The 27609-nt window shown below is 39.6% G+C and overlaps 1 protein-coding gene across 4 annotated transcripts in view; it reads right to left on the bottom strand.

The window, feature by feature from the left end:
- SMOC1 (SPARC related modular calcium binding 1) overlaps positions 1-27609 on the bottom strand; it is a 159214-nt gene that overhangs the window by 78772 nt on the left and 52833 nt on the right. For all 4 annotated transcript variants that reach the window (XM_075192636.1, XM_075192637.1, XM_075192640.1 and 1 more), the window contains exons 2-3: positions 13517-13688; positions 12602-12714 (exon numbers count right to left, since the gene is read on the bottom strand). In XM_075192636.1, the coding sequence (XP_075048737.1) occupies positions 12602-12714; positions 13517-13688 (285 nt within the window). The remainder of the gene's footprint in view (positions 1-12601; positions 12715-13516; positions 13689-27609) is intronic.

The following is a 27609-nucleotide window of genomic DNA, read 5'->3' as shown; positions in this document are numbered from 1 at the left end:
GACAATACTTACCCTGCGGTCAGCTGGCGATCCGGCTCCCTCCATGGTCTCCTCCTCCGTCGCGCTCCGCAATGGATGTCGGGCGGGCGTGATGACGTCACGCCCGACATGCACTGCGAGCGCCGCACGGAGGAGGAGACCATGGAGGGAGCCGGATCGCCAGCTGACCGCAAGGTAAGTATTGTCTTTTTTTTTTTTTCCACAGGTTTTTTTTTTTTTTTGCTGCCTCCGACGGGCCCCCCTGGGCTGCAGGGCCCCCGGGCACCTGCCCATTGTGCCCAATGGGAAAGACGGCCCTGAAGTGTGTAACGTATGTGAATATAAACAAAATGTAACATATTTCACTATAAATATATAGTAAAATTATAACAATAAACTGTATAATGTCTCTACCCAATCCTCTGCAAATAAATAAAACAAAATAAACTGTTGATCCAGGTTGATCTCATGGTTTGAAAATGGTCAATGGTAAAAGAAGCAAAACCAAACTTATTGAACTTATATCACAGACTTATAGGGCAGTTCTGTCTGACAATATTTCTGAATTGTACCATGACAAGCTGAAAACACTCTTCAATAGTTCTTGTATGTGAAAGTAGTGTGCGAGTATATAATAAATATATATATATATATATATATATATATATATATATATATATATATATATATATATATATATATATATATATATAGAGTGACCAAACATTAAAACATTCTCAAAGTTCCTTTATTGTAGCTTGTTTTCAATCCAGTCCATATGAAATAAATGTGATGGACTAAATTTCGAAGATGAATTGCATGCACTTGCCTTCACGGGCGAATAGTCCGTTTAGGAGCATGCGCAAAGCAATTTTATACAAAATACGGCACATAATAGGATTTACGTTCCTTAATGCATCAGGCACTAAGTGTGGAAAAAGTTACCTCCATTGGGTACCATCTAGATCTATAGCATATCTAGTGTGCAAGCTTTAACACTGCAGTATACCCTCTAAAGTACGTTGCCTGTGGCAGACAAGCAAGATACAACCTTTGATTGCTCCATGCTTGGAAAATGCTATATGAACAGTCTTCTTGTAAGCCTGGGATGGAAGTCAAGGGTAGAAATAAAGAATAAGACAAGGAAAGCTTTAGTTTGGATGGTACCAGTCTCCGTGCCCTGAAGGTGGCACAATAAGGCACTATCGCTAATCGTGTCTGGGAGTTAAGTAGGAGCAGCATGAAGTATGTATGTCAATGTGTATGTCAGGACTGAAGAAGGACTATGAGGAATAATGCATTTATGTTGTTTATCCATTCAATAGTGTATATAAAATTTGCTGCCAAATTATATTTCCTAATATTTGGGAGATTGACTCATCCAAGATCAAGTGATTGCTGTAATCACAATAATTACGCTCTTGGTTATTCATTATACCAAATGATTCTTAAAAGCTTTACTAAGAGTCTTGATGTCTTGTTTAGTGAATATAAATGACAGCATTTGCATAAAGTATAGTAATTGTGGAAAGAGCTTGTGAATGGCAATGGAAGATGTTACTTTCTTAATCAACTGTGGAATATTGTTCGCAGATAATTGAAAATGATGACCAGGGGCCTGATTCATTAAGGATCTTAACTTGAGAAACTTCTTATTTCAGTCTCCTGGACAAAACCATGTTACAATGCAAGGGGTGCAAATTAGCTTTCTGTTTTGCACATAAGTTAAATACTGACTGTTTTTTCATGTAGCACACAAATATCAACTTTAAATTTCAGTGTACAAATAAGCTATCAAGTATTTGTGTGCTACATGAAAAAACAGTCAGTATTTAACTTATGTGCAAAACAGAATACTAATTTGCACCCCTTGCATTGTAACATGGTTTCGTCCAGGAGACTGAAATAAGAAGTTTCTCAAGTTAAGATCCTTAATGAATCAGGCCCTAGGAGTGCTAAGTCCAAAGTATAAGATATTTATGAGATACGATAGTTTGGGCCTAATCATTGTGTGGCAATACAGTGATTAAAAAACAAACAAACCAATTACAGACAACAACTTATAGATTAAATATCGCAGGGGCAGCAGAAGGATTTTGGTCAAGAGCAGTAAGACCACTTACTGCTTTGCCGGGCTAGTCTCAGCAGATATGCGAATGTGTGACGCAGCTAGGCGGTTCACACATGCGCAGTGTAGCTGTAAGATAAGTTTGGGCTTTCAGTTCCACCAACAGAGAAAAAATATTACAAAACATATATAAAACTATGGAGAAAAAAGTATGTTGATGCCAAAAACGATTGATGAAAAAAAAAAGAAAAGAAAAAAAAAAATGGGCAATCCACTCACAACTTCATCTGAGCCCATTGAAGCCTGGGAAAATTAACTGCATGGACCAATAGCTTCCTAGGGGTCTGTGCGAGCAGCTGGGTGGACCAATAAGTGGCAGCGCCAGAGCCCAAGATTGCCCTCACTGTCCGGCCCTGCGAGTTACTAATTTTATAAGAGCCTGTCTGCAAAATTACCTTAGTTTTACACTTGCTTCGCTGGACAGAAGATTTGATTTTGGTGTATACCTTCAATGGGACGCCTTTTGCACCTACTGGATATACTTTATATGAGAGAGTACATTTTCATGTGCACGACTACCAATATAAGACAACATTCAGATGTACAAACTTAATTAAGTTTGTCCCAATGTTCCCTTAAATGAGGCTTCAAACAAACAGTACTTTAAGAGAAAAATGTAAACATTGAAATTAATGAGGGGAATGGTTCGAAACTTATAGTAAGCAGACTGTATTTGCATGAACAATGGTTCGTTTCACAAAATGGCCGCCTCCATCATGGTTGGAGAAAATGGGTTCACTTTAACACACGACAAATCTATTTCCAGAACCCAGATTCCTGTTGCACACAGATTAGCCTAGTGTGAATAGGAAATAATAGCAGTGAAAATAAATTTGTGGCCTATTACAGTAGAGCTTCTAACACATACCTCATCACACCACGTTGTGACTGAAATACCCCCCGCTCCATTTCAATGCCGCCCTCGTTTGCAATCGCAGAAATTAAGTCTAGGAAAACAGTTTGTGGCCGACCACTGCTTTAGAAGCCAGTGCTTCAATATACTTCAAACTGTATTTATCTTAAAAATAACAAATTTAATCGACTACAAAATACCTATAATAATATAGTCCTCTAACACTTTCAAACACCAAGGCAAAAAAATCATTATATAATGCAGTGCTGGGCAGTTCAGCTAAGCACAATCTTAATACAGAATGTTCTTTAGTGGAATATGTCAACGCCTTAATGTCCACAGATCATGCTGTGGGCTACCCTGAAATACTTCATTTTTTTTGTAAATAAAATTAATTTTCTATTAATTACATAAATATTACCATAAGCATAAATTACTGCTTTAATTGCCTCTGTAACTTTCCTGCAAAGCTCCAGCTATGTCTGCATAATCTCAGATTTTCCTTAGAGGCGTATAAATATTGATATCTCCCACTCAGAAATGCAAGGTTTTTTTTTTAGGTTTTTTTAAGAGATCACTAAACTGGACACAAAATATTCGCTTTGTCACCAACTCAGCAAGATTTGCTGCTCTAACGTTCCCTTATGTAAACAGCACTGTGCGATTCTCCATATATCACTAACGCTAGCCCGTCTGTGTGAAAACCAAGTCTTTCCAAAAGTCTGTCTGTGGTTTTAATCCTGTGGTGTTGAATGGTACGTGATGGGTTACACATGCTGAAAGGGTCTAGCAAAATGAATGCATAATTAGCCTGACGGAGGTATATGATAAATATAGATCTCTCCAACATCAACATGTTGGACTAAACCAGACACAAGACCATACTAATTACTGTGGCATCTGAAGTACCCCCCTGTTTTCTCATGTGTTCTCTTACATAAGCGATAAAAGAGAATCTACTTTAATGCTTGTTTATATACAGAAGCCAGGGGTGGTCCAGTAATGAGGCAGTTGTCCCAGGCAGCAGGAATTGGGGGACAGCAAAACTCTTAACATCTGTTTATAAAATGTTTTTTTTTTCCTTCGAGATTTTATTTGTGGTTGTTTCATTGGTGGTAGATAGAATGTTTAACACAGTGTTTCTCAAACCCAGTCCTCAGGGCTCCCCAACAGTGCAGGTTTTCCATATCTCCTTGCTGGAGCACAGGTGTAATCATTACTGACTGACACATTGTAACAGATCCACAGGTGGTCCTAATTATGTCACATGTGATCCGGAAAACCTGCACTGTTGGTTTAAACACATCAATATTTATTATCTTTTACAGTGTGCACGGTACTAATCCAAAGATTTATGCCAGTGTTAGGGACAAATAAGGTGATATATATACGTTGATCATTCAGACAGTAGGCTGGTTCGGTCCACCCCTAACTAAGGAAATATTCGCTCATGGTTGAAGAATATTCAAGTTTGATTACTTATGGTAGCAGGATGGTCAAATATGGCTTTATATGTGTACGCACACACATTTCTTTGCAATCAGTGGATAGCAAATATAGAAATCATATACTGTGATATATATATATATATATATATATATATATATATATATATATATATATATTTATCTCATTCCAAATGAATCATTTCTTAATTTTTTAATACTCTTTTTTTATGGGAAGTTCAAATATGTACACCAACCACGTATAAAAGAATATTGCATAACACACTCATCGTCATCATCATCATCATCATCATCATTTATATATATATATATATATATATAGTGCCACTAATTCCGCAGCGCTGTACAGCGAACTCACTCACATCAGTTCCTGCCCCATTGGAGCTTACAGTCTAAATTCCCTAACACACACACAGACAGAGAGAGACTATGGTCAATTTTGAAAGCAGCCAATCAAGCTACCAGTATGTTTTTGGAGTGTGGGAGGAAACCGGAGCACCCGGAGGAAACCCACACAAACACGGGGAGAACATACAAACTCCACACAGAAAAGGTCATGGTCGGGAATCGAACTTATGATCCCAGTGCTGTGAGGCAGAAGAGCTAACCACTGAGCCATCGTGCTCATTTTAAATCAATGCTTACATTCAGGAATATGTTCCTGCTGTGGGGGCTTGTACGGATGTTAACGTAACATCTCTGGCCACCTCTTGTGGTCACGGTGTTGATGGTAGCTGCACATGCCAATAATTGTTTTTTGGGGTTTTTTTTAAATATATATTTTTTATACTACACATTTTTTTTCCACTGTTGAGAGCACATTTAAATTCTCATGCACCATGAAGATATGTCTGTACTGAATCACCAAAGCAGGGGTAGGGTGGGCACATTTATCAATGGCAGGGGTAAAGGCATGTGGCTGTCCGGACGTGGCAGCAACAGTGGGAGAACATGAAAACTCCACACGGTTTCCGTCAGTGCTCCAGTTCCTCCATAAACATACCGATCGGTTAATTGGCTGCTAATAAAAATGTATGTGGTAGAAAATTCAGACTAAGCTTCAATGGGGGTAAGGATTGTTGTGAATGATTCAATATTTTCTGTACAGTGCTATGTAATAGGATAGCTTTATATAAACTGTAATAAGTAAATACATGCCTTGTTCCAATTGGATTTTTACATTCAAAACTAAAATAAATTAGCACAGTAAGAATACATCTATGTCTAATGCTGTTCATGCAAACTGCAGTTGGCAACCACTGCCAAAAGACTGAACGAGCAAGCACATGTGGATGGCCAAACGGCACAGATCCAGCTGTATGTGGGATGGGGGGGGCATTTCCTTGCATGTGCCTATACTATACTTTTTCCGATACCCGCTCTATTTAGAGCAGGGACTCTGAACAAGGGTTCCTCCATCTCTGACTGGAAGTAAAGCCTTTCAGGCATCTTAACAAGATAAAATGTAGTTTTTTCAAAAGTTGGTGATTTGATTGAAAATAGATACAGATTTGGTATTATTGTAACTGACAATATTCCTTCTAAGTTAGGCAGACAGGCAATGAAGGAATAACATCTAAATATACTTCCCCAAATCTAAAAAATACTAAAGAACTCCACTCTAAAAGTTTGCAGTAAAACACCGATGTTAACAGTGGAAATACCAAGCCAAATTGAACCAAGAACCAGTTGCGTGGCTCAAAGGCTGTCAACGGGATCGCAACATGAGAGCCAACTTTAGATTTCTTATAAGATGCACTTTATTTTGTTCAGACATGCGCACACACACCTCAACAGACTAAAAATGTATTGTCCACATTTCTAGAAAAGAACAGCTGCCCTGACAATACCAGCCCAGAGCAGTTAGCTTTCCACTTTGTCTGGCTAGTCTCCATAGTTGTCCACATGTGTGAGCCAGGCCAGGCATAGGCAGAGTTAAGCTGGGTACACAGCTATGCAATTATTGGGCACGCTCCCATGATCATGATTTATAATAACGAAACACATCTGTTGAATTGGTTTTCTACCCTTCCTAAAAACCAAACTCAACATTGGAATGATGTCAGGCAAATGTGTAAGTGTGGACACACTCACGACGGTCTGTCCAATACTTCTGCCGATAGTTCCTCAAACATATTGCAGCAGCATAGACAGATATCTGTAGCGTGTGCACGGAGTCACAATCTTCTCAGCAGATGGTTATAAAAGCTGAAGATCACAGAACTGAAGGTAAATCGTGTAGGTGTGTACACGTGAAGCATCATGCTCATGGGGACTTTCAATTGTTGGTGAAATCATTAGAGAAATTGCATCTGAAGCATGATCACATAGGTGTGTACCCAGGATTAGGCTTTAGAGTCTAAAAATAAAGCATTTTATGTTTTTGTTCCGGTAGCCCCTTTTATGTATAGGACAATCAATGTGATAACGAGCCCTACTGGCAGTGAAAACACCACCCAACATGTCAGTCACCGACAGCAGGAAAGTGGGTGTGGCACAGTCACAATGGTGGTGTGGCACGCCCTAGGCTGTCCATTGGACCATTACATATCTCACTCCCCCCCATTTTCCCGGGCGGGAGGGAGTTCTAAAAACAGGACTGCCCCTCTGAAATAAGTACAGTTGGGAGGTATGCAATAGGGCTCTTTGCACTTTCATAAATAGACCTCTTAATCATTGCATACAAAAGACTTTGATATGAGGTCTAGTTAATATATCTATACCTGCCAACTCTTCCGGAATGTCCTGGAGACTCCAGCATTTCAGGTGAGTCTCACGGACTCCCGGGAGAGTATGTCAATCTCCCGCATCTGCCCACTTCCTAGTGAAGTGGGCATAATTAGGTCCAAAATGTTGAGAATTTCTGGCTCCGCACCCGCTGCAAAATGACGCGTTTGCGTCATTAAGTCACAGGAGGCGGGTCCAAAATGACGCGATTTTCGGAGCCTCGCCCCCCGCACGCCCACTTCCTACATGAGGCTCCCGGACACCAACTACAAAAAGTTGGTAAGTATGAATATATCCAACTTGAAGCGATTCCCTACTGCGCGGCTTTACGTGTTATCCGGACTAAGGTTGTTTTACGCTAAAAACACATCAACTCCAAGTGAACTAATCAGCTGTTCCTTTCAGTGCCACTACGTTTTGTCCTATATCCTAAGCAGTCATTCATTCCAGTGTCCACAGCTCCTTGGAGAACTACTGCATCAATACACTTACGTTTGTTCACTGCTCTCTGGAAAAAGTAGCTTTGGTTGACATTTCGATCAACGCCAATTATAAAATAGAAGTGGGAAAGCAGGGGCGGCTCGCCACCTTTTCAATGACTGAGCATCACCAGCGATTGCTATAGTTAAAATATTTACCAACCTAAAAAAGAAATTATTTTTCGACTTTACATTTTCTGCTGATCCAACCCCACTTAGTGGATTTCGTGTGGGCAGGTAGAAGAGGGTACTAGCCAAACGTTTCTAATGTAACAGAAAAGTATTTGTGTGATGATTGCTGTGGGTTACAGAACAATGAGAACAAGCAATGCATAACATAAACTTCAGTAATCACTTCATGCATTGCAATTCTGATTTTGTTTAGTTGGGGGGAAAAAAGCAAGAAAAAAACAACTCAGGAAGGCATTGCGGTAACCCCCAACGGTGTTTACAAAAACCCCAAATTGAGACAATCTTGGATTTTTCCTTAAGCTTGTACAGAACATTTGGAATGTTGGATAAGACAGATTCAATAAATGCAGATTCCAAGTATTACACCTTGAAGACTATGGGCAGAATGTCCTAAGAGGCGGAGCAACTGTCATGAGGAAATTCCCTTTAAAGAAGAACTATGCCAATGTGGTTAGTGTTAAAAATGTATTTTTCACTCTCTAAGTAGTATGTAGTTAGAAGTAATCTGATGAGTCAGTGTACATATGTTTTCTTAGAAATGCTCACAAGGCAAAATATTTTTGGGATGCGTTTTTTTTCCTAAATGAATAATACATAATAATATTAATACATGTGTTGTCCCCTCTCCATCCTTTTATATGTCTGCAACAATGAAAACTATTAAAGCTTAGTAGCACTATTCATGATGTGGACCAAGGTGTGTGCAATGTCTGATGTCGGATGTCATCTTGGGTCTCCAGCTGTTGCGAAACTGAAAAAAACGTATGTTATGGGCGCTAGGTTCAAACCTAGAAGTGAAGACCAGCAACTTCCCTAATAGGCTCCAAGCCTATACGGAAACAGAATACGCAAAAGAAAATATGGGAGCGCTATGTCAATCACTTTGTATGAGCGAATTTATTAATACCATTACATGCAAATATCGTGAATATGGCCATAGACACTGAAAATTAAAAAATCATATAACAATGGACTGCCACATGTATAAAATAATAAAAAAAAAGGTATATAAAAATATATTGTGCCACTAGGAGTAGTGCATATAACGACTGTTGTGAAGATAATGTCCGTTAATAGACCAGTGGAAATATTAACCATTGAAATGGAACTGGGATTATAAGTATAGAATGTCCCCGTAGTCCAACTCGTGGATTCCAGCCTGTGGAATAAAGGGAACTAGATCTCACAGTCCTCTGGCTTAGTATATTCAAATATCCCAAAAACTGCAAGTATGACGTCAAGGCAAACTGGAACTTGCAGTTCCACAACTGCTGGAAATATACAGGCTAAAACAGAAACCGATGTCTAAGGCATTACTGTGCCTCCAAGTGAAATGTTTAAGCCCTTTTCATATAATTGAATAATATTACACAAGATTAGATGGCCGTTCCCAGTGCATTAAATTCAGAGTTTATATAAAAGCCTTCGATTTTGTACAGTCTCTCCAACCCTTGCTGTTGCCAAAAACATGATTGATAGAACCGCTCAGAACAATATGTCCTGCACAGAAACATCATTCATCTGAATTAAAGCTGCTCTGACAATAAAGACTCTGCCAAAATATCCACCAGTGGGGAGTAAGAGTGGAGGCGCAAGACCGGGTCTTCTAACAACGTGCAAGAAATCGGAGATCATGTTCCCTTGCAAAGGAGCCTGGAACGCTCGTCAATGCAAGCCATTATCTAGCTTCATGGCACTTAAAATTATTACCCGATTATGTGTATTAATTTACAGGGTGCATGTTTGGAAACGAGAACCAAAATAGGAAAGGTAATATAGATAGATAGATATTACTGGGAACAAATAGAGTTGAGTGTCAGTAAAGAGCAGTTATTGCCAATGTCCAAGCAAGGAATAGATCCAAATAATGACAAGCGATCCCAGTGCAGCAGAGGAGCAGTGGTCAGAAGTTCACAGTTGGATACAGGACACAGCATAGACAATTCTAGGGTAACGATCAATTCCTTTGTTGCTAATGCCAAATAAGGCATAAAATATCTAGGGCCTGATTCATTAAGGATCTTAACTTAAGAAATTTCTTATTTCAGTCTCCTGGACAAAACTATGTTACAATCCTAGGGGTGCAAATTAGTTTTCTATTTTGCACATAAGTTAAATACTGACTGTTTTTTCATGTAGCACACAAATATCAACTTTAAATTTCAGTGTACAAATAAGTTATCAAGTATTTGTGTGCTACATGAAAAAACAGTCAGTATTTAACTTATGTGCAAAATAGAAAACTAATTTGCACCCCTAGGATTGTAACATGGTTTTGTCCAGGAGACTGAAATAAGAAGTTTCTTAAGTTAAGATACTTAGGGCTAGATTTACTAAGCTGTGGGTTTGAAAAAGTGGGGATGTTGCCTATAGCAACCAATCAGATTCTAGCTTTCATTTATTTAGTACCTTCTACAAAATGACAGCTAGAATCTGATTGGTTGCTATAGGCAACATCCCCACTTTTTCAAACCCGCAGCTTAGTAAATCTAGCCCTTAGTCTACTATCCCAATTGAGAGATTGGTCCCTTCCCCCAAAACAGAAACCGTGGGTTGACTTAGAGAGGGCATTGTGTTTGCGGTTCCCATTGAGTGACTTGATTTGGGTCCCTAAGTCGTGGCGCCCGGTAACTGCCCTTCTTCCCAAGATAATTAAAGACTCCCTGGCAGTGTGGGATAGGTTTATTACTAATAGCCAGAACCTCACGGTCCCTACTAAGTTAAGATACTTAATTAATCAGGCCCCTAGTGTTTTGCATTTTTATTTGAAAATACACAAAAATACATTTGGTATATATTTAAATTTTAATTGGTCATTCTAAACTGCTTGTTATTTGTAAGTAACACTGATCATAAGAGAAATTGAGCCATTGCAATTTGGATCTACTTGTTTTTTTTTTAGTTACGCAAGTGCACCTACTAGCGCATTTCATAGCGCACATGCACTTCCCTGTCCTCAGGACTACAGACGGAAAATTAATCTGCGCTTAGAGATTTGTGGATCCACCTGAAATTGCACATGGTAGGACAAGTGAAACGTCTCTTCAAAGTCCAACCTACTAACACCGCATTAATTCATCCATTTAGTACTTCTCCAAAAACACTGCATGGTTTAGCCTCACTTATATCTTCACTGAATGATGAGAGTGCGGGGACCTCAGGACGGACTGTCATATGCGTCACTTTTGTGTGTGGAAATGTTTTTATTACATTGGTCCATGTGCACTTACAAAGGTGCAATTCCGTCAACGTGCGTAATGAGTCCTAATAAAATATCGGATGCTCTCCGCAGAAGTGGTGGAAAGATCAAGTCCTTTTATGTTAAGAAATGGGCTGTGCGCAAAGAAGGAACATTTCCCTTTTCAATAATTTCATCCTCCAAAATATATTCTCATTTAAAAGTAGGCACATCATCCCCTTAATTTGTACTCGCAAGGAGCACCATGATACACCCAAATATTACTACAAGAGGGGGCACACATTTGCACCCCACAGGACACCATCATCTTGGCAAATTCCTGTCCTTACCAACCAGGCGCATGGCATCACTAAACTGCACTTGCACTGTGTTTTTAAACTTTTTTAAAATTAGTTTTAGGGGGGAGACTGGCTAACCTGCAGGTTAGTAAATACAATCTGTTCCACAAAGTAAGCTGTGGTCTGACAACTCTACCCCTAAGAGAGACGTGGGTCTGTCTAACGATGACTATCTTACCTGTCAAAATGGAAAAAATAAATAATTACATTAAGTAACTCCCCCCCCCTCCCTGTTCTATTGTGTAAGAGCCCAGACTATTCAGGTCAGGTCCAGTCTTCAAGGAAGCCCCTCCCACATCTAGAGAGTAGCGGCCCAATGCTAACTAGCACTGGGCCGTTCCTGGTACCGCCGGCCACTACAGTGATAAAGTTATAATGTCATACTATATTTTAAAGTTATTACACTAGCTAGCACTTGTAAAATTACAAGCACCAACATGCACATGGGCATCAATGCATACTATCACTTGTAGTGCTACAAGTGATGCCCCCATAATAAATAAAAAATATTGCCCAGGTATGAAAGAAATAGAGAATGGAATGTTAGGAAATAAATCCAAATATGTAAGAAGTCACCTTACTTTCACGAGACATAGAAAAAAATAAATTAAGACCAGGCATTACATCATAGTTGCCAACATTGACAACTTGTGTCCCGGGAGGCAGGGCTCGAAGAATCGCGCAATTAACCCTGCCCCCAAAGCAGTCATCACTTTATTCGGCCAATAAAAATAGGGGATGGGGCCACAATGACGTGTACACGGCACCAACACTAAGCTCCGCCCCCTGTTTAATTTGCAGAGTAAGCTGGGAATCAGGAGAATTGCCTGCTCTCCCGGGAGTCCAGGAGACTTACCCGGATTTCAGGAGTCTCCTGGACATTCCGGGAGAGTTGGCAAATATGCATTACATCGGGAGAAAAATGGCAAAGCTACATAGAAGGGATAGTAGAAAGACGTAGCACTGATAATTTCACTTTAAAAACTGCAGTGATTGTGCACAGTGCAGATGAACTATCACCTGGCTCAATAAAACTTACAGCTTCATTAACCTGTATAATATGTACAATTATGAATATATAGTTGCGTTGTGAAACTTATGCACTTTGTAAGAATCCGCTATGTCTTCCTGTGTCCTAGGCAGTCTCAGTTAAATTATAAGCTGTTGAGCAAGGACTAGGGCTGCATAAATAGGTATTATTGCATCACCGCACTGCATAGCATGCTTATCATCTACTCACTTGAGTAAACGATCCATCCTCATTGCACTCGGGGATGAAGACAGCTTCCTGAGGTTTCTTCGCTTGTTCCAGCGCTTGCGTTCTCTCCAGCCGACACTTACTCTGACCAGCATCTGAGGAGCAGAAACTAATAACTGATCCGCATTTCTATTTTCAATGTAATAAAGGTTTAAAATATCTGTGAATCACTGTTAGATTTAACGAAAAACACACAGACCTTTGATCAGAGAAAATGACAGTTTTGGTACTTTGTAAATGACCAGAGGCCACTGACCCCTCATTGCCATAATGTTTCTAAGAGAATATACCACACAAGAAAAAGTACAATAAAACCTTACAACATACTTGCCAACTCTCCCGGAATGTCCGGGAGACTCCCGCATTTTGCGAGAGTCTCCCGGACTCCCGGGCGAGTGTGGCAATCTCCCGAATTCTGCCCACTTCACTAGGAAGTGCCCCACTTCCTAGTGAAGTGGGCAGAATTAGATCCCAAACGCCGCGATTCCCGATGAATCGCGGCGTTTAGCCCCGCCCCCCGCTGTCAAATGACGCAATTTGCGTCATGACGTCACAGGGGGCGGGGCCGAAATGACGCGATTTTGGCCGCCCCGCCCCCTCACGCCCCCCTCCACTGGCTGGCTCCCGGAAGAGAGCTGAAGAAAGTAGGTAAGTATGCCTTACAAATGGGGGCTGGATGAACAATTAAGTACTGGTTTAAGCAGCTGTTGTAGAGAGAATAGCTAATCTCCCAAAAATACTTAAACAAAAAAACAAAACACAACAACAACAACAAATCAGTGCTGCTTTTGTTTTGTTTTTTGTTTCCAAGAAAAAGTATTCAAGTCTTGGCAACTATGTGAAACACTGAACATTAGTGACAAAGACGGTACATTAAGAATACGGCTGAATTATTACCTTTGCACCTTCCTCGGTGAACCACGCTGAGTGCAGACTCCTTGCACTTGGCTCTCTGATAATCACACATGGATTCATAGGTTCTACCATCTGAAGCACAAACTGGTTTGGACTGTGTCCTGGAGCAATGAGGGTTACATTGTGGGTCCCTGTCCCGGTCACTTATTAAAAACTGTAAAAAGACCAAACAAAGCCTATAGTTACAGGAGCATAAGCAAATCATTGGAAGTCTTTTTAGTTGTTTGGAAAAAATCCAGATACACTTTTTATGGTTGGCAGACCGGTCTGCTTCTCCACTTTTACTCAAACAGGTCCTCACGATTTAAAGCATAAAATCATAATGCACAGATACAATATAATAATGTTATAATCAAGATCATCTATCTTAGAGGCATATTGGTTAGCAGTGATGTCATCGGCAGTTTTTCCTCTGGGTGCATCGGTTTCCTCCCAGACATACTAGTCCAGGCCTGACCAACCTGTGGCTCTGTGTTGTGAAACTACAAGCCCCATCATGCTTTGCCAGTAGATAGCCAGCCAATAGCTGGCAAGGTATGCTGGAACTTGTAGTTTCACAACAACTGGAGAGCGAGAGGTTGGCCAGGCCTGTACTAGTTGATCATTTAACTTCTGACTTTGTGAAAAGATCACATTGGTCTGGGACATAGGGTAGCAGAATTACAGGGATAGAACTGCTCAATTTGCATACATTTTAAATATTGTTAGTTTGCATATTAATACTTCATCATTTACATATAATGAGCTCCATTAGCTCAGGGATGGGAACTATAATCCAGAATGCTCTGGACTTGGGGGCTCCCACATGTTTTTTTCCCATAATTTGGAGCATTATCCTTAAAATATATAAATACACATTTACAAATCGATGGATGTCTTTCCCAACACTGCTCCTGGCATTCCACTCATTAAGTTAAGTTTATTAAATCATTAAGTTGTTTAGCACAGCACCCCATAGTAGGGATAGCCAGATCAAGTCTGTGTATAATACAAAATCACAACATTATTTACTTTGCAAATTTCTTTAAAAAAAAGTTAAAATGAAGGAGTATAGATTCAATGGTACAAGTAGTCAAAGCTTTGACTTATTTTAATTTATCAGCCCTGTGCACATTCATAAACCACTATAGGCAAGGAGAGCACAAAATAACCAGAACAGGAAAACATTGCTCATAGAAAATGATCAACACGACATAGTGATAGGCACTTTATTTGCTCTGTAAAAATGTCTCCATTCAGGATCTTTGACAACTGCTTTTCTTACAATATATAAAGTCCATCCTGACTTGGCAGCTATGCCCACATAATACACAGAATATCAATCCCTGCCTATAAATTATAGGTCAGGACTGGATTCCTACTACAGCTTTTTAGACTGTTTTCTACCGACTCTTCTTCTTATTGGCTGGACAGAGGAAGAGGAGGAGTCTACCGCACCATTCTTCAGGGGCAGGATCAAGGCCAAGACATGTGTATTGTCTCAAGCTACTTTGCATGATTAACTATTGTTTGCATTAAATTATAAATTATAGTAATCCAGAAATGCAAATTCATAAATTATCCCAATACCTTCAGCAGCAAGTACAAAAATAAATTATAAAGATAGTCTTTCATGTTGCCCAAGTGTTGGAATAATTCATAACTCAACTTAATAATCGATTGAACAAGTATATATGCAAATCCCTTGCTTATAACATTTCCAATGATTTATTTTCCTAAACGAATGCTGGGTACCCACTACAGAAAATTACTGCAGATGCGATTTCTGTAATGATTTTACCAACGACTGAAAGTCCTGATGAGCATGCAGATGCATGTGTACACAGCTACACAATTTACCGACAGATCTGTGCTCTTCATCTGTCATAACCATCTGCTGAAAAGATTGTGATTCTGCACACTCTATAGAGATCGGACTACACTGCTGGCTGTGAGTGTGTTTACATGTCCACTTTATTTGCCAGACACTGTTCCGTCAATGATTGAGATTTTTAAGTAGTTTATAAAATCAAAACGATATGATATGCTTTGGTACTATAAAACATGATTGTGGAAACGTAAACAGTAATTTAATATCGGACCCAAGTAGTTTATCGTGTGATTGGGAACCTGTGTACCAAGCTTAAGGTCACAATTCTAGGGTCTCCGTTTTACAATTTTTACCTCTGGCAATATGATTGAATTATCATTTACAGTACAGCTTCACTGTGTCGTGTACAGGATTGAGTCCATTCTGTATGGATAGTGAACAGCACAGTATCACTTTTGTCTTATTCCTAATTTCCAGTACTTGTCCTTACTCTATGTATAAAGACATTCTTCGTTCTACTTCTGTTATTTTGGGCACTGGATGTAATCGTCACTACTTGTTCTTACTATGTAAGCTTGGATAACTGCAGTGAATGCTGAGTATAAGTCTCAGTAAGGATCATCCATTTACTACAGAATGAGGACACATGGTGCAATTATTTTTCTACAAATTTGCATTTTTCAAGCCAAGCATATAACACAGAGCACGCCCACTTTTTGGTAAGTGCTCCCATGCCAAACTTTCTGCAAGACCATTTGCAGCAGGACTGTAGGCCAAGATGAGATTGCCCATGCCAACAAAAGTAAAGACATCACCTTGAAATCATATCAGTGTTTAGGCCTTAATTTCAACTTTAACAATTTTTCCTAAAATACTACTTGTTCAAGCTTCGTCTTTTTGATGGGAGTACAGGCTGCGGTACCACCCCTCAATCTGGGAATTCCTCTGATACACAATCACTATTCCTTGAATCCAATTTAAATATTCTACAAAGAACACAAAATCTGAGTTTTGCACGTGGAAGCTGAGTGAACTGCTTTTCTGTACTGAGATAGACATAAGAATATCCTTATAAAGAATATAGGATCAAATAGGGTTTGAGGTTACCATAGGTTAATAAAACGATTGGCAGACTAGATGGGCCAAGCGGTTCTTATCTGCCGTCAAATTCTATGTTTAAGTTGAGCACAACTGTGCAAAGATAGGCACATGACATCACCCATACCTACCAACAGTCCAAATTTTCATGGAACAGTCCCCATTTTCAGTATCCCAAAAAACTATATAGCCTACCAGAAAAAGGGTTTGGGGTCAACTGTGACGTACAGGTTTGGCCAGATCTGGACATTTCCTAAATTATCCCCACTTTCTCATCAGGACTGTTGACAGGGACGTGTCACCATTTGTGCGGTCACCCCTAGTATCTTCTCATTCTGCATGGACTGTATGCACAAATGCATGGTAACAATTCTTATTGTATATGTAGGATGTAATAATGCACTGATCTATGGGCCGTTTGCAAGAACTTGCCCCCTGGCCAAAAGTTGCCGCCTTAACAGGTCACTCTTTGCAGAGACGTACATCCAATGATGCAAACTTTTAAATTTACATAGAAAAAACACGGAATAGTTTTACCCAGTGGTTGAAGTGGAAATTTAGAAGTGGCTGTATGGAAAATATAATGGGAATCTAAGTCAATGGAATGTGATAGTTTTACAATGAAGGCAGTAGAAGTAGTATGCCACCCCCTTCAACCACTGCTTGCACCATAATGCTGACCTCCACATGAATCCATTCTCTGAAGGAATGGCTGTATTCCTGTATTATAACATAAATATAATTGAGGCACATGGTCTGCAATATGATCATTTGTAAGCCAATAATTTCTGCTGAGTTTGTCCATCAAATATTTAGTGTTTGCTTCACATGCGTTATAGTTTTGAACTGAGAGAGCACAAAGACATTTGTAATGTAGAACAGTTCATCGTCATCATCATCATCATCATTTATTTATATAGCCCCACTGATTCCGCAGCGCTGTACAGAGAACTCACTCACATCAGTCGAGGGAGGGAGGGAAGGAGGGGGAGCGGGAGAGACAGACTAGGGTCAATTTTGATAGCAGCCAATTAACCTACTAGCATGTTTTTGGAGTATGGGAGGAACCCAGAGCACCCGGAGGAAACCCACGCAAACACGGGGAGAACATACAAACTCCACACAGATAAGGCCATGTGATTAAAGTGTAATGATTTACATGATTACAGTACACATGCCTCCTTCAGCTTCAATACAATTGTTTTGTTTATGTATTTTTGGAGAGGGGGTTCCACAAGCGATGATTGTATTATTGATTTGGTCATCTACAAGTTAACAGTTCAGATTTGGCTTTTAAAATATTGGGAACGTGCTATTACTGTACAATACATTTTAGGGCTATACAGACAGTTTAAGGAGGTGAATAAATAAAAATGTTTAATAAGGAACAAGGGACAAGGGATTTTGGGCTCACAAGAAGTACAGTTAGAGTTATGATGTAATGAATAGCATTGCGGAAGGTAGGACTCGCTGCCAGATTACCAAAAACAACATCTGGGCCTCCTACAAGCAATACATTGAAACACTATACACTCGCCTAGGTCGCACTCTGAGTAATCAAGGCCGATGATGAAAAAAGACAAGTCATGTTTTCATTTTTAAAGTTGTAAGAAGGAACATTTACACGTTTCATTACCCACAGATGAAACTGCTGGTCATACCGTTAGGAAACTGTAACAGCAATCCTACATTTATTAATCAACGTCTCTCAAATGGGTTTCTAGAACAAATAACTGCAAGCAAGAGACGCTTGGTTCACTTGTATTGGTGCACTTGTCATTACTGTGTTATGGACACTCTTTGGGGTCTATTTTTGTCCCCTTTAAGATAGGACTTTGTAATTTATAAAAATTGTTCAGCCGGGACAACAGCTCTGATAAGAGCCAGTCCTGGCCAAGAGTCTATAGTAAAGTGATGGCATGAGCGGCCGGCTTGCTCAGAAAGCAAGTAATGATATGAGAGAGGGGAGAAGCATGAAGCCTGCAGGGACGGGATCAGAACAACACTCTGGTAAGCTCTCCCCATAGGCAATACGGGATAACGTCATCTTCAGCCATGAGCATTTGAGAATGTACCAAGCCCTTAGATGCGCCGACCCAGCAGAAATTTTCTTGAAAATTGAATTTAAATATTGCAAACAATGCATTTGTAGTATATAGTCTTTTGATGCTAATAAAAGATGACTTTACAACTTAAAACCATGGACATAATTTAAAAAGTAAAATAAATAATGGACTACTGTGTATATATCCTGGAGAGAGCATCCAATGCTTGAATAAAAAGTGAATAAAAGGCCACCACTGGCAACATGTTTCAAACACGTACAAGTTTTGCCTTTACAAGCCATCGCTCCTTTAAAATTTAGCTGCAAAGACGCCGATCTCCCGCGAGATGAAGAAACTGGACTTTGATACATTTACCCCTAGACTTCTTAATTTAACATCTCTAGCATCCTTGTGGTGTCTCCCCAAAAGAAATAGACCTCCTCATCTTATTTTTTTCCCTATCCCTCAAACTCTCTCTAACTGTGGGATTCCTCTACATCAATTTAAAGGATCCTCGCTGGCCTCACCTCACACTTCAATTTGGGATAATTTGAATCACCCACAGAGTTTCCACTACCCACTTCATAGCTTCATATCTTGGACTCAGATCGGAATAAGATTTGCTATCGATCTCGCTATGCAAACTAAACGTGCATTATTCCAAGATACCAAACAAAAATTCCCATCCATGAGACTGAAATTTCTGAATACTTTAAAGGTTAAACACTTCCTTAACTCGCTATCCACAATAGAAATTTTCCGCGACCTTCCTCCTTTTGAATCAATTTATCTTAAATCTCCTTCTCAGGAGAAGGGAATGATTTTCCCACTTCACAATTTACTATTTGAAATCTTATTTGACTCTCTGTAGCATTAATAAAGGGAGTGGGGACATGGTTTGCCCCCATTACTAGACATATATGGCTGGGAAGAAGCCAAATATGGGGTAGCTCATAGTTCGTTATTCCCCCAAATTAAAGAAACAGTGTAGACAGTCTACTACAGATGGCATCCAAGTTGTTTACTACAACTAACCCTAATTGTTGGGGGAACTGCTGACACGGGGGAATTTTAGATCATATTAGGAGGCCCTGCTCACACATATCCTCATTTTGGGACAAAGTATAAACTCTTATTAATTTAGTGGCTGAAGCATCCATTCCGAAGGACTATTAGATTTTATTTTATCCAGTCCAACTCAAGATGTAAGCAATAACACAAAAAGTTGGTTTCCCACATTTTAGCGCCACTAAAATTTTGTGCACATGTATGGAAAAGATAACTAGTATCAACAGGATATAAAATGCAAATCCCATGAAGTTTGCATTACATGGTCATTTATCACCCACAATTCTCAATTATATCAACTCCCCCCCCCACCCTTAATATAAATAATTGTGCTGGTTTGTGCATTAGAAGTTGTGAAATTATCCACTACAATATGAAATGATCACATTACGCATCCGTTCTGCGATCTTGGAATCCTGTCTTCGCCCCTCAATTAAAAGGACCTGGATTTAACTCTGGTTATTGTCTTATCAACACCAATGAGGTTATCCTAATGTTCTATATCACATGATTTACTCCTTTCCTCCGCCAGTCTCTCCCCTCCCTATTACAATTATAATTCTGTATAAATGTGGGACAATAACAGACGTTTATCTTTATTAATATGATCTGTTGTAAATAAAACTATTTTTTTTTCAAATGACTCCACCGCACGAAATACAGTAAAAGTCTCTTCAAACCAGAAGGTATTCACTCAATCATAGCTTGTGCCTAACAGCCAACATGAAAACACAGAAAATTTCAAACTCTGTAGGAATTTAGGGTGGAGACATGTAAACTGCTCCCTATTTGCCTCGTAGTTCAACTATGCACATAAAAACACAATATTAACAGAGTAGACACTTCCAGCAGAACTACACATACAAGTCGAACAAGCCTATTGGCTATGAAGAAGTAATTTTTCAGTATCTAGAAAGATTAAAACATTGTTCTGCACCTTGGTCTGTAACTGGTTGCAGGAATGTAGCTATAAACATATAGATAGGTTCTGATTTAACAAGTTTTTATTGTGCTCGGAAAATATAGAGCCACTGGCCTTACATCATCATCACCATTTATTTATATAGCGCCACTAATTCCACAGTGCTGTACAGAGAACTTGCTCACATCAGTCCCTGCCCCATTGGGGCTTACAGTCTAAATTTCCTAACACACACACACACAGACTAGGGTCAATTTGTTAGCACCCAATTAACCTACCAGTATGTTTTTGGAGTGTGGGAGGAAACCGGAGCACCAGGAGGAAACCCACGCAAACACAGGGAGAACATACAAACTCCTCCCAGATAAGGCCATGGTCGGGAATTGAACTCATGACCCCAGTGCTGTAAAGCAGGAGTGTTAGCCACTAAGTCACAGTGCTGCCCATATACATGGGAAGATCTGGCTGCTCAGCCCAAGAAATGACCTACTCATGTGAGTTGTAGAATAGGGCTCATCTGTAGGAACTCTGAAGACCAGTGTATATATTTCATTAAAGCATAGCAAATCAGTTGTAGCTGTGTGATAAGCCACACTGGGTTTGAGACTAAACGTTGTATAAACACGCTGAACCCATTTACCATTGTGAGTGGAATGTAGCAAAATATTTTTATATTCTATATTTTTCTGCTACCTTTTATTCATCCTGTGAAATATGTTAGGATTTGCATATCCAAGGCATCAGGTAGGCCTAAAACACATAACCCTCACTTTGTGGCCATTTTTTTCCTATTTTGAATGTCCTGTTTTGTACTTTCTATACTACAGTTCTATGTTGAACATAAAAACTAAAAAAAACCAATAACATAACCACATCGTATTAAAGATATCGCACAAGCACTAGATTTACCTAACAGATATAAATACAGATATATTTTCATAATAGTCCATTTTTGAAAATGTGAAATGCTGGGAGGTATGGCCATGTTTCTTAAAGTGTAAATCCAATAAAACAATATTTGCCTAAATAAAATCATTATGCTGGGTACTAAAATGTCCTGGAATAACTTCTGAAACTTAAAACAGGACTACCTGAAATTGCTTGTTGAAAATTGAGAAACACACTGTTGCCGCTATTTGATAGATATGTTTTAAATAGCCATCTGTAACCATGGAAACAAACTGTGGACTGTATGAATTGTTTAGGAGAACATCATTTTTGAATAATGTTATCTTTCAATTATTTACACAATATTTACCACACAAAGGAAAAAAGCCACTTGACTGTGATGCCCAAGCGTTCACACAGACATTTGTAAAGTTATATTTTCAAAAAATATATACATTACCTTATTCTGTTAGCATCTTTGCTGCATAGTTGAAGCAGCCAGTTTCTGTCACAATGACTTCCACAGATGTAAACAATGTTGGTACTGTTAGAAGACCAAAACATGGCCTCCACTAATCCTTTTAAATACTGCCAGGCATCCATACAATACAGAACTTGTCTTCTCTTATTGTGAAATAAAGGTGGTACCAGACATTACTCTATACTTCAATGCCATTTCCAGCTTTGATAAAATATTTTAACAATGGTGCATTATTACATTGACAGAAACCCTCATTTATTCATCACTTGCTCGTTTACAGTAAAATCTTCCACATATTGTTTTTTTTGCTCTAATTCAGATTAAGTTTTAGCAATTTACCACAAATACTTGGAAATTAGTCGTGTTTCTGAACACATGATTATTATTATAGATCTAATACATTATTGAAGGGTTACAAACAAATATATCCCAATTGCTCCGTTATGTTATTGACAGACTAAATTATACGTGTGACCCTTAAGTGGGATGGGTTGCAAACATATAATATTATTACAAGATATACAGCATAGAATATTATATAGAAAGGCCTGTTTTTGACATTAGACTAGGGATGGCCCCATAGCAATTTTATTTCTTTTTTGGGAGGGGGAGAGTGGTGGGGACTTGAGATTTTGTTCCTAGAGGATCCAATTATATAAATCTGGATTTGAATATAGCAAATCAACATTCAGCAAAATACGTGGCACATAAGGTAAACGTGACCTTTCAAAATCGCTTGCAACTGCTTACAACCACTGGTGGCAGCCATATTGTGGAACATTCTTGAGAATACAATCAATCAGCCACAAACTAGTCTGTCAGTGATGCCTCCACTCGAGGGGCCTGATTCATTAAGGATCTTAACTTAAGAAACTTCTTATTGCAGTCTCCTGGACAAAATCATGTTACAATGCAAGGGGTGCAAATTAGTATTCTGTTTTGCACATAAGTTAAATACTGACTGTTTTTTCATGTAGCACCGTGCCCGCACTGACAGGGCAAGAAGAAGAGGTGCTGCCCAGAGCCTGCTGCAGCGAAGAGGAGAGGACCAGAAGAACACAGCAAGTAGGTAACTTATGTTTTTCTATATATCAGGGGGGGGGCGGGGACAGAGAGCGTAGATGATACATTGGGGCTAAGGGTGGGGGGGGGATACATGTCTTTAATAGGGGGGGTGCGACATGTGTAATATTATGTGGAAGGGGACTAGTAATATTGGGTGGGGCCCTCACAGTACCCGTAGCCAAGGGGCCTACAATTTCTTAATCCGGCCCTGCATACAGGGCGCAGCTGACGGAAAGGATATATGTCCCACTAGAGTGTGGTACACACTACAGAAAACTACTGCAGATGTGATTTCTGTTACGATTTTACCAACAAATGAAATTCCTAATGAGCATGCAGATTTTTGCGTACACACCTACACTATTACATTCATCTGTGCTCTTCATCTCTCATAACCATCTGCTGAAAATCTCATGACTCTAAACTCTATGGCGATCTACCTACACTGCTAGTCGTGAGTGCATACATACTTCCACATCTGCCCGAGATCATTCCATCATTGATGGTGATTTTTAGTCAGTTTATAGAATTAAACCAAACTATACAATGTGCTTTGGTGCGATAAAACATGATCGTGGGAGCGTACAGACTAATGCGGTATCAGACCTAACATTCGAATATCGTGTGATTGGCACAATAACTGGTTGAAAAACCTGTAGTGTGTACCCAGCCTTAGATAGGATGTTAAAAACGGTAGAGTGAAAATGTAACAGTGCCTTGTGGTATGGTATTTTGGCAGGGCACAGGAAAACAATATGACACTAGGATTAGCTATTACTTCATGTAAAAAAAACAAAGTAAATCACAAAAAAGTACAACATATAAAAACCATCAGAGTGTTTGCAATAAACACATTAAAGCGGCATGAAAATATGTTCTCTTTTCAGGTATTGGTAGAAAGTATATTAATGCTAGCATGCATGTACCCCTACACACGTCTAAAATAAATACAGTAGGAGTTTGGTACTACTGTGCAAATCAACAAAATGCATGAGAAGTTATATCATAGTTTTCAGGACACATTTATAATAGACAGCATAAAGTTAACTGTCAGACTTTCGTAGGGAAGTTCAGAAAGAAAGATATTTAGAGTTATTTGTTATAAGTGGTCATCTATTATTTCAATATGTGAGATAGATACATTAGCACTAGAACGAGTTGTACTGAAGAGCTTAGTGACATTCAACGTTGCACGGTCATAGGATGCCACCTTTCCAACAAGGAAAGTTTGTTAAATTGCTGCCCTGCTGGAGCTACCCCGGTCAACTAAGTACAGTTGTTGTGAAATTTAAACATCTCAGAGAACAACAGCTCTTCCACAAAGTGGTAGGCCACGCAGCTCACAGAATGGGGCCGCCAAGTGCTGAACCACGTAGTACGTAAAAATAGTCTGTCCTTGCTTACAACACTCACTACAGGGTTCCATACGGCCTCTGTCAGCACAAGGACTGTTTGTTGGGAGATTCATGGACTGGGTTTCCATGGACGAGCAGCCACACACAAGCCTCAGATCACCATCCAAACGTTGGTGCCACCATTGGGACTCTGGAAACGTGTTTTCTGGAGTGATAAATCCCACTTCACAAACTGGCAGTCACATGGATGAATTTGGGATTGGTAGATACCAGGAGAACAACTCCTAACTGAATACATACTGCCAAATGTAAAGTTTGGTGGAGGAGGGATAATGGTCTGGGGCTGTTTTTCATAAATTGGCCACTTAGTTTCAGTGAAGGGAAATCTTAATATTACAGCATACAATGACATTCTAGAGAAGTGCCTGCTTCCAACTTAGGGGCAACATCTTGGAGAAGGCCCATTCCTGTTTCAGCAAGACAATGACTCCATGCACAAATGAGGTCCATCCAAAAAATAATTTGGTGTAGAAGAACATGACTGGCCAGCACAGAGCCTTAGCCCCAACCCCACTGAACACCTCTGGCAAGAATTGGAATGTTGACTGCAAACCAGGCCTTCACTTTACATCAGAGCCCGACCTCACTAATGCTCTTGTGGATATATGGATGAGAATCCCCACAGCCATGTCCCATAATCTAGTGGAAAGCCTTAAGCCTTCCCAGAAGAGTAGAGACTGTTATAGCAGCAAATAGGGGAGGGAAGCAACTCCACATTAATGTCCATGGTTTTGGAATGAGATGTACAACAAGCACATAAGGCTGTAATGTTCGGGTTTCCAAATACTTTTGACCATGTAGTGTAGATATCTACACAGGCATTGAAAAAAATAATGGCTGTTAAATGGGAAGGCAAAACCTTATACTTTGAGAATGCACTTTGAACATTGTTAAAAATGAGGTCAAAGCTTCCCTGCAGTGTACTATTTACTTAGTGAACACTCCTATAGAAGTCCATTATATTGTACTGAGAGCTCTTGAGTGTTTTAGGCAATGTTAAAACTGATGCAAAGCAAACACTGATCAGAAAACGTGTGTGTACAGGTCCAACGGCTTGCACTACATTTTGGGCTATCAGCGTTAAAGTCCAGCTTCAAGAATGCACAGTGAATGTCCAATATTAATGAATGTGTGCACAAGCCTTTACATTAAGGAGATACATTATAGAAGTTAACTTATTTATATTCTTACGGAGAGAAACAAAAGTACTCTACGGTCATCAACTGTGATTAATTATGTGATAAAGACGTTTTACTTGTTGAGACATCATGAGGATACTCTTACACTGCCTGCTCATGCTTCACAAAGCTTTACATTTCAAGGTGCCATAATTTTTCCTAAATGTTTACCCAGATAACAGGGGCATCAGGGCAGATTGAAGCAATCCATATAAAATGTACTTGCATTTGTGATGCATGTAAAATATTTAACAGAGATACATGTATTGTTGAAAGGGTAAATATATGGGGACTCACACAGAGTGTAGCAAAAGACGTGACAGGACGTACTGGGAGAAAACGGCAGGCGAGGAAGAGGAGGTGATGTATAGAATGGTTAGGAGGTGGCAGAATAGGCAAGCTTTGAGTGAGCCTTTGAAGGACTGAAGGATGGGGGAGAGACGAGCGAGATGGGGTAGAGAGCGCCAAAGATTAGAGGCAGTGCGGCAGAAGTCTTGGAGCGAGCATGGGAGGAGGTAATGAGGGGTGAATTGAGACGGAGGTCAGAGGCAGAGCGGAGTGGCCGGGTAGGTATGTACCTCGAGACAAGCTCAGAGATGTAAGGGGGACAAGAGCTGGTAAGGGCTTTGTAAGTGAAGCAGGTGAGGAACTTGAACTGAATCCTGAAACGGAACGAAGGGATATGTAGACTGGGTTTTTTGACCTGACTTTTTATACCTTTACACCTTATGCACAGGAGAAGCGTGGCTAATCAGGAGCAAGGAGCAAGTAAATGTGTCCGATTAGATTACACTTTGTGGTGTTTCCCTGCATTTGTTTTCTGTACATATTTAGGTTAGCAGCATACCTTCCAGCTTTCCCGATGTAGGTGCGTATGGTATTGTAGTGGTGTTTTTAGGGGGTTGGGGGAAAGTTAGAAGTGGCCTAGCGCTCCAGAAGCACTAGGCACACCTCCATTCTGGCACAGCCGCACCCCCTTCTAGCAGGGTCCCGATTCACAAAATTGGAATGTTGGTATTTATGTAACAGCTATAGATAAGGACTAGTTGCAAAGGTTCCTAGTTTTAAAAAAATACCCGATTGGTTCCTATGAATTACTGTACATTTGCATATTGTTGACAAATGATCCCCACGGCAAACAGTATATTAGGTTCCACCCATGTTAATAAGCACAAAATACAGTAAAATAAAGTTCTCTGTACAAAATGACTCATGCTCATATCGAAGCATTTATAGAAAATGTAAGTGACATGAAACAATAGGTTAGGTTTAATAGAGCAGTACACTTATCCAACAGTAAATCATCCTACAAAACCACAGAGATCCACAAATGGGTTTTCTGTTGATATATTAATGTACATAACAATATGTTCTGTATTACAAGGCTGGATATTCTGTAAGAATAAATGATACACGTCATCCTTACACCACAGCAACTTGTAAATCATAGAAAATATATTTCTTTTTATCAGACAACACTAAATGGCTTGTGTGAGCATACCAGACAGCTACCCCTCTCCATAAATAATACATACAAGCCAAGGGGATCTGAAAGAAAACAGAAATACATTTAGAGTGATTTGTCGGATTAGGATGTAAAGCTACAGATACAACTATGATCTCTGTGGTTTATGCTTTTAAAATGCCAAACAATAGACTTGGATTGATTAAGCGATGCAAATCATATTCACTGACGCACAATTGTAAAAAAGGTGAACGGCATAAAATGTAGCAAATGTTCAATAGATTTGTGGGCCAAAAAAGTTGCACGTCAATGGTGGAAAAAAATACTTAAAAATATGAATGCAAGTTTAAAGAAGTTGAGAGCAGTAATCAGCTGACTGCACTTCATAGTTTTATTTGTAAACTGGCCACTAGTCGAGTCAACATAGAAGTCATACTGCCTATCATTATGGTGGGGTCATCATTAATTGCATCATTATGGCCTTGCCCTGCACTGTATGATTACACAAAGGGGTCCAAAATGTAAGCGAGTATAATATAACTACACGTGTGTGACCAAACGGGCCAGAGACATAGTTCGGCGATTGGACTTATTGACCGAATCTGCCAGTGTGTCCTGCATTAGTTACCAAAAGTTCAAA

This window comes from Mixophyes fleayi, chromosome 12 (genome assembly GCF_038048845.1).
Source record: "Mixophyes fleayi isolate aMixFle1 chromosome 12, aMixFle1.hap1, whole genome shotgun sequence".
Taxonomy (NCBI): domain Eukaryota; kingdom Metazoa; phylum Chordata; class Amphibia; order Anura; family Limnodynastidae; genus Mixophyes; species Mixophyes fleayi.
This window is presented reverse-complemented; position numbering and strand designations above follow the sequence as displayed.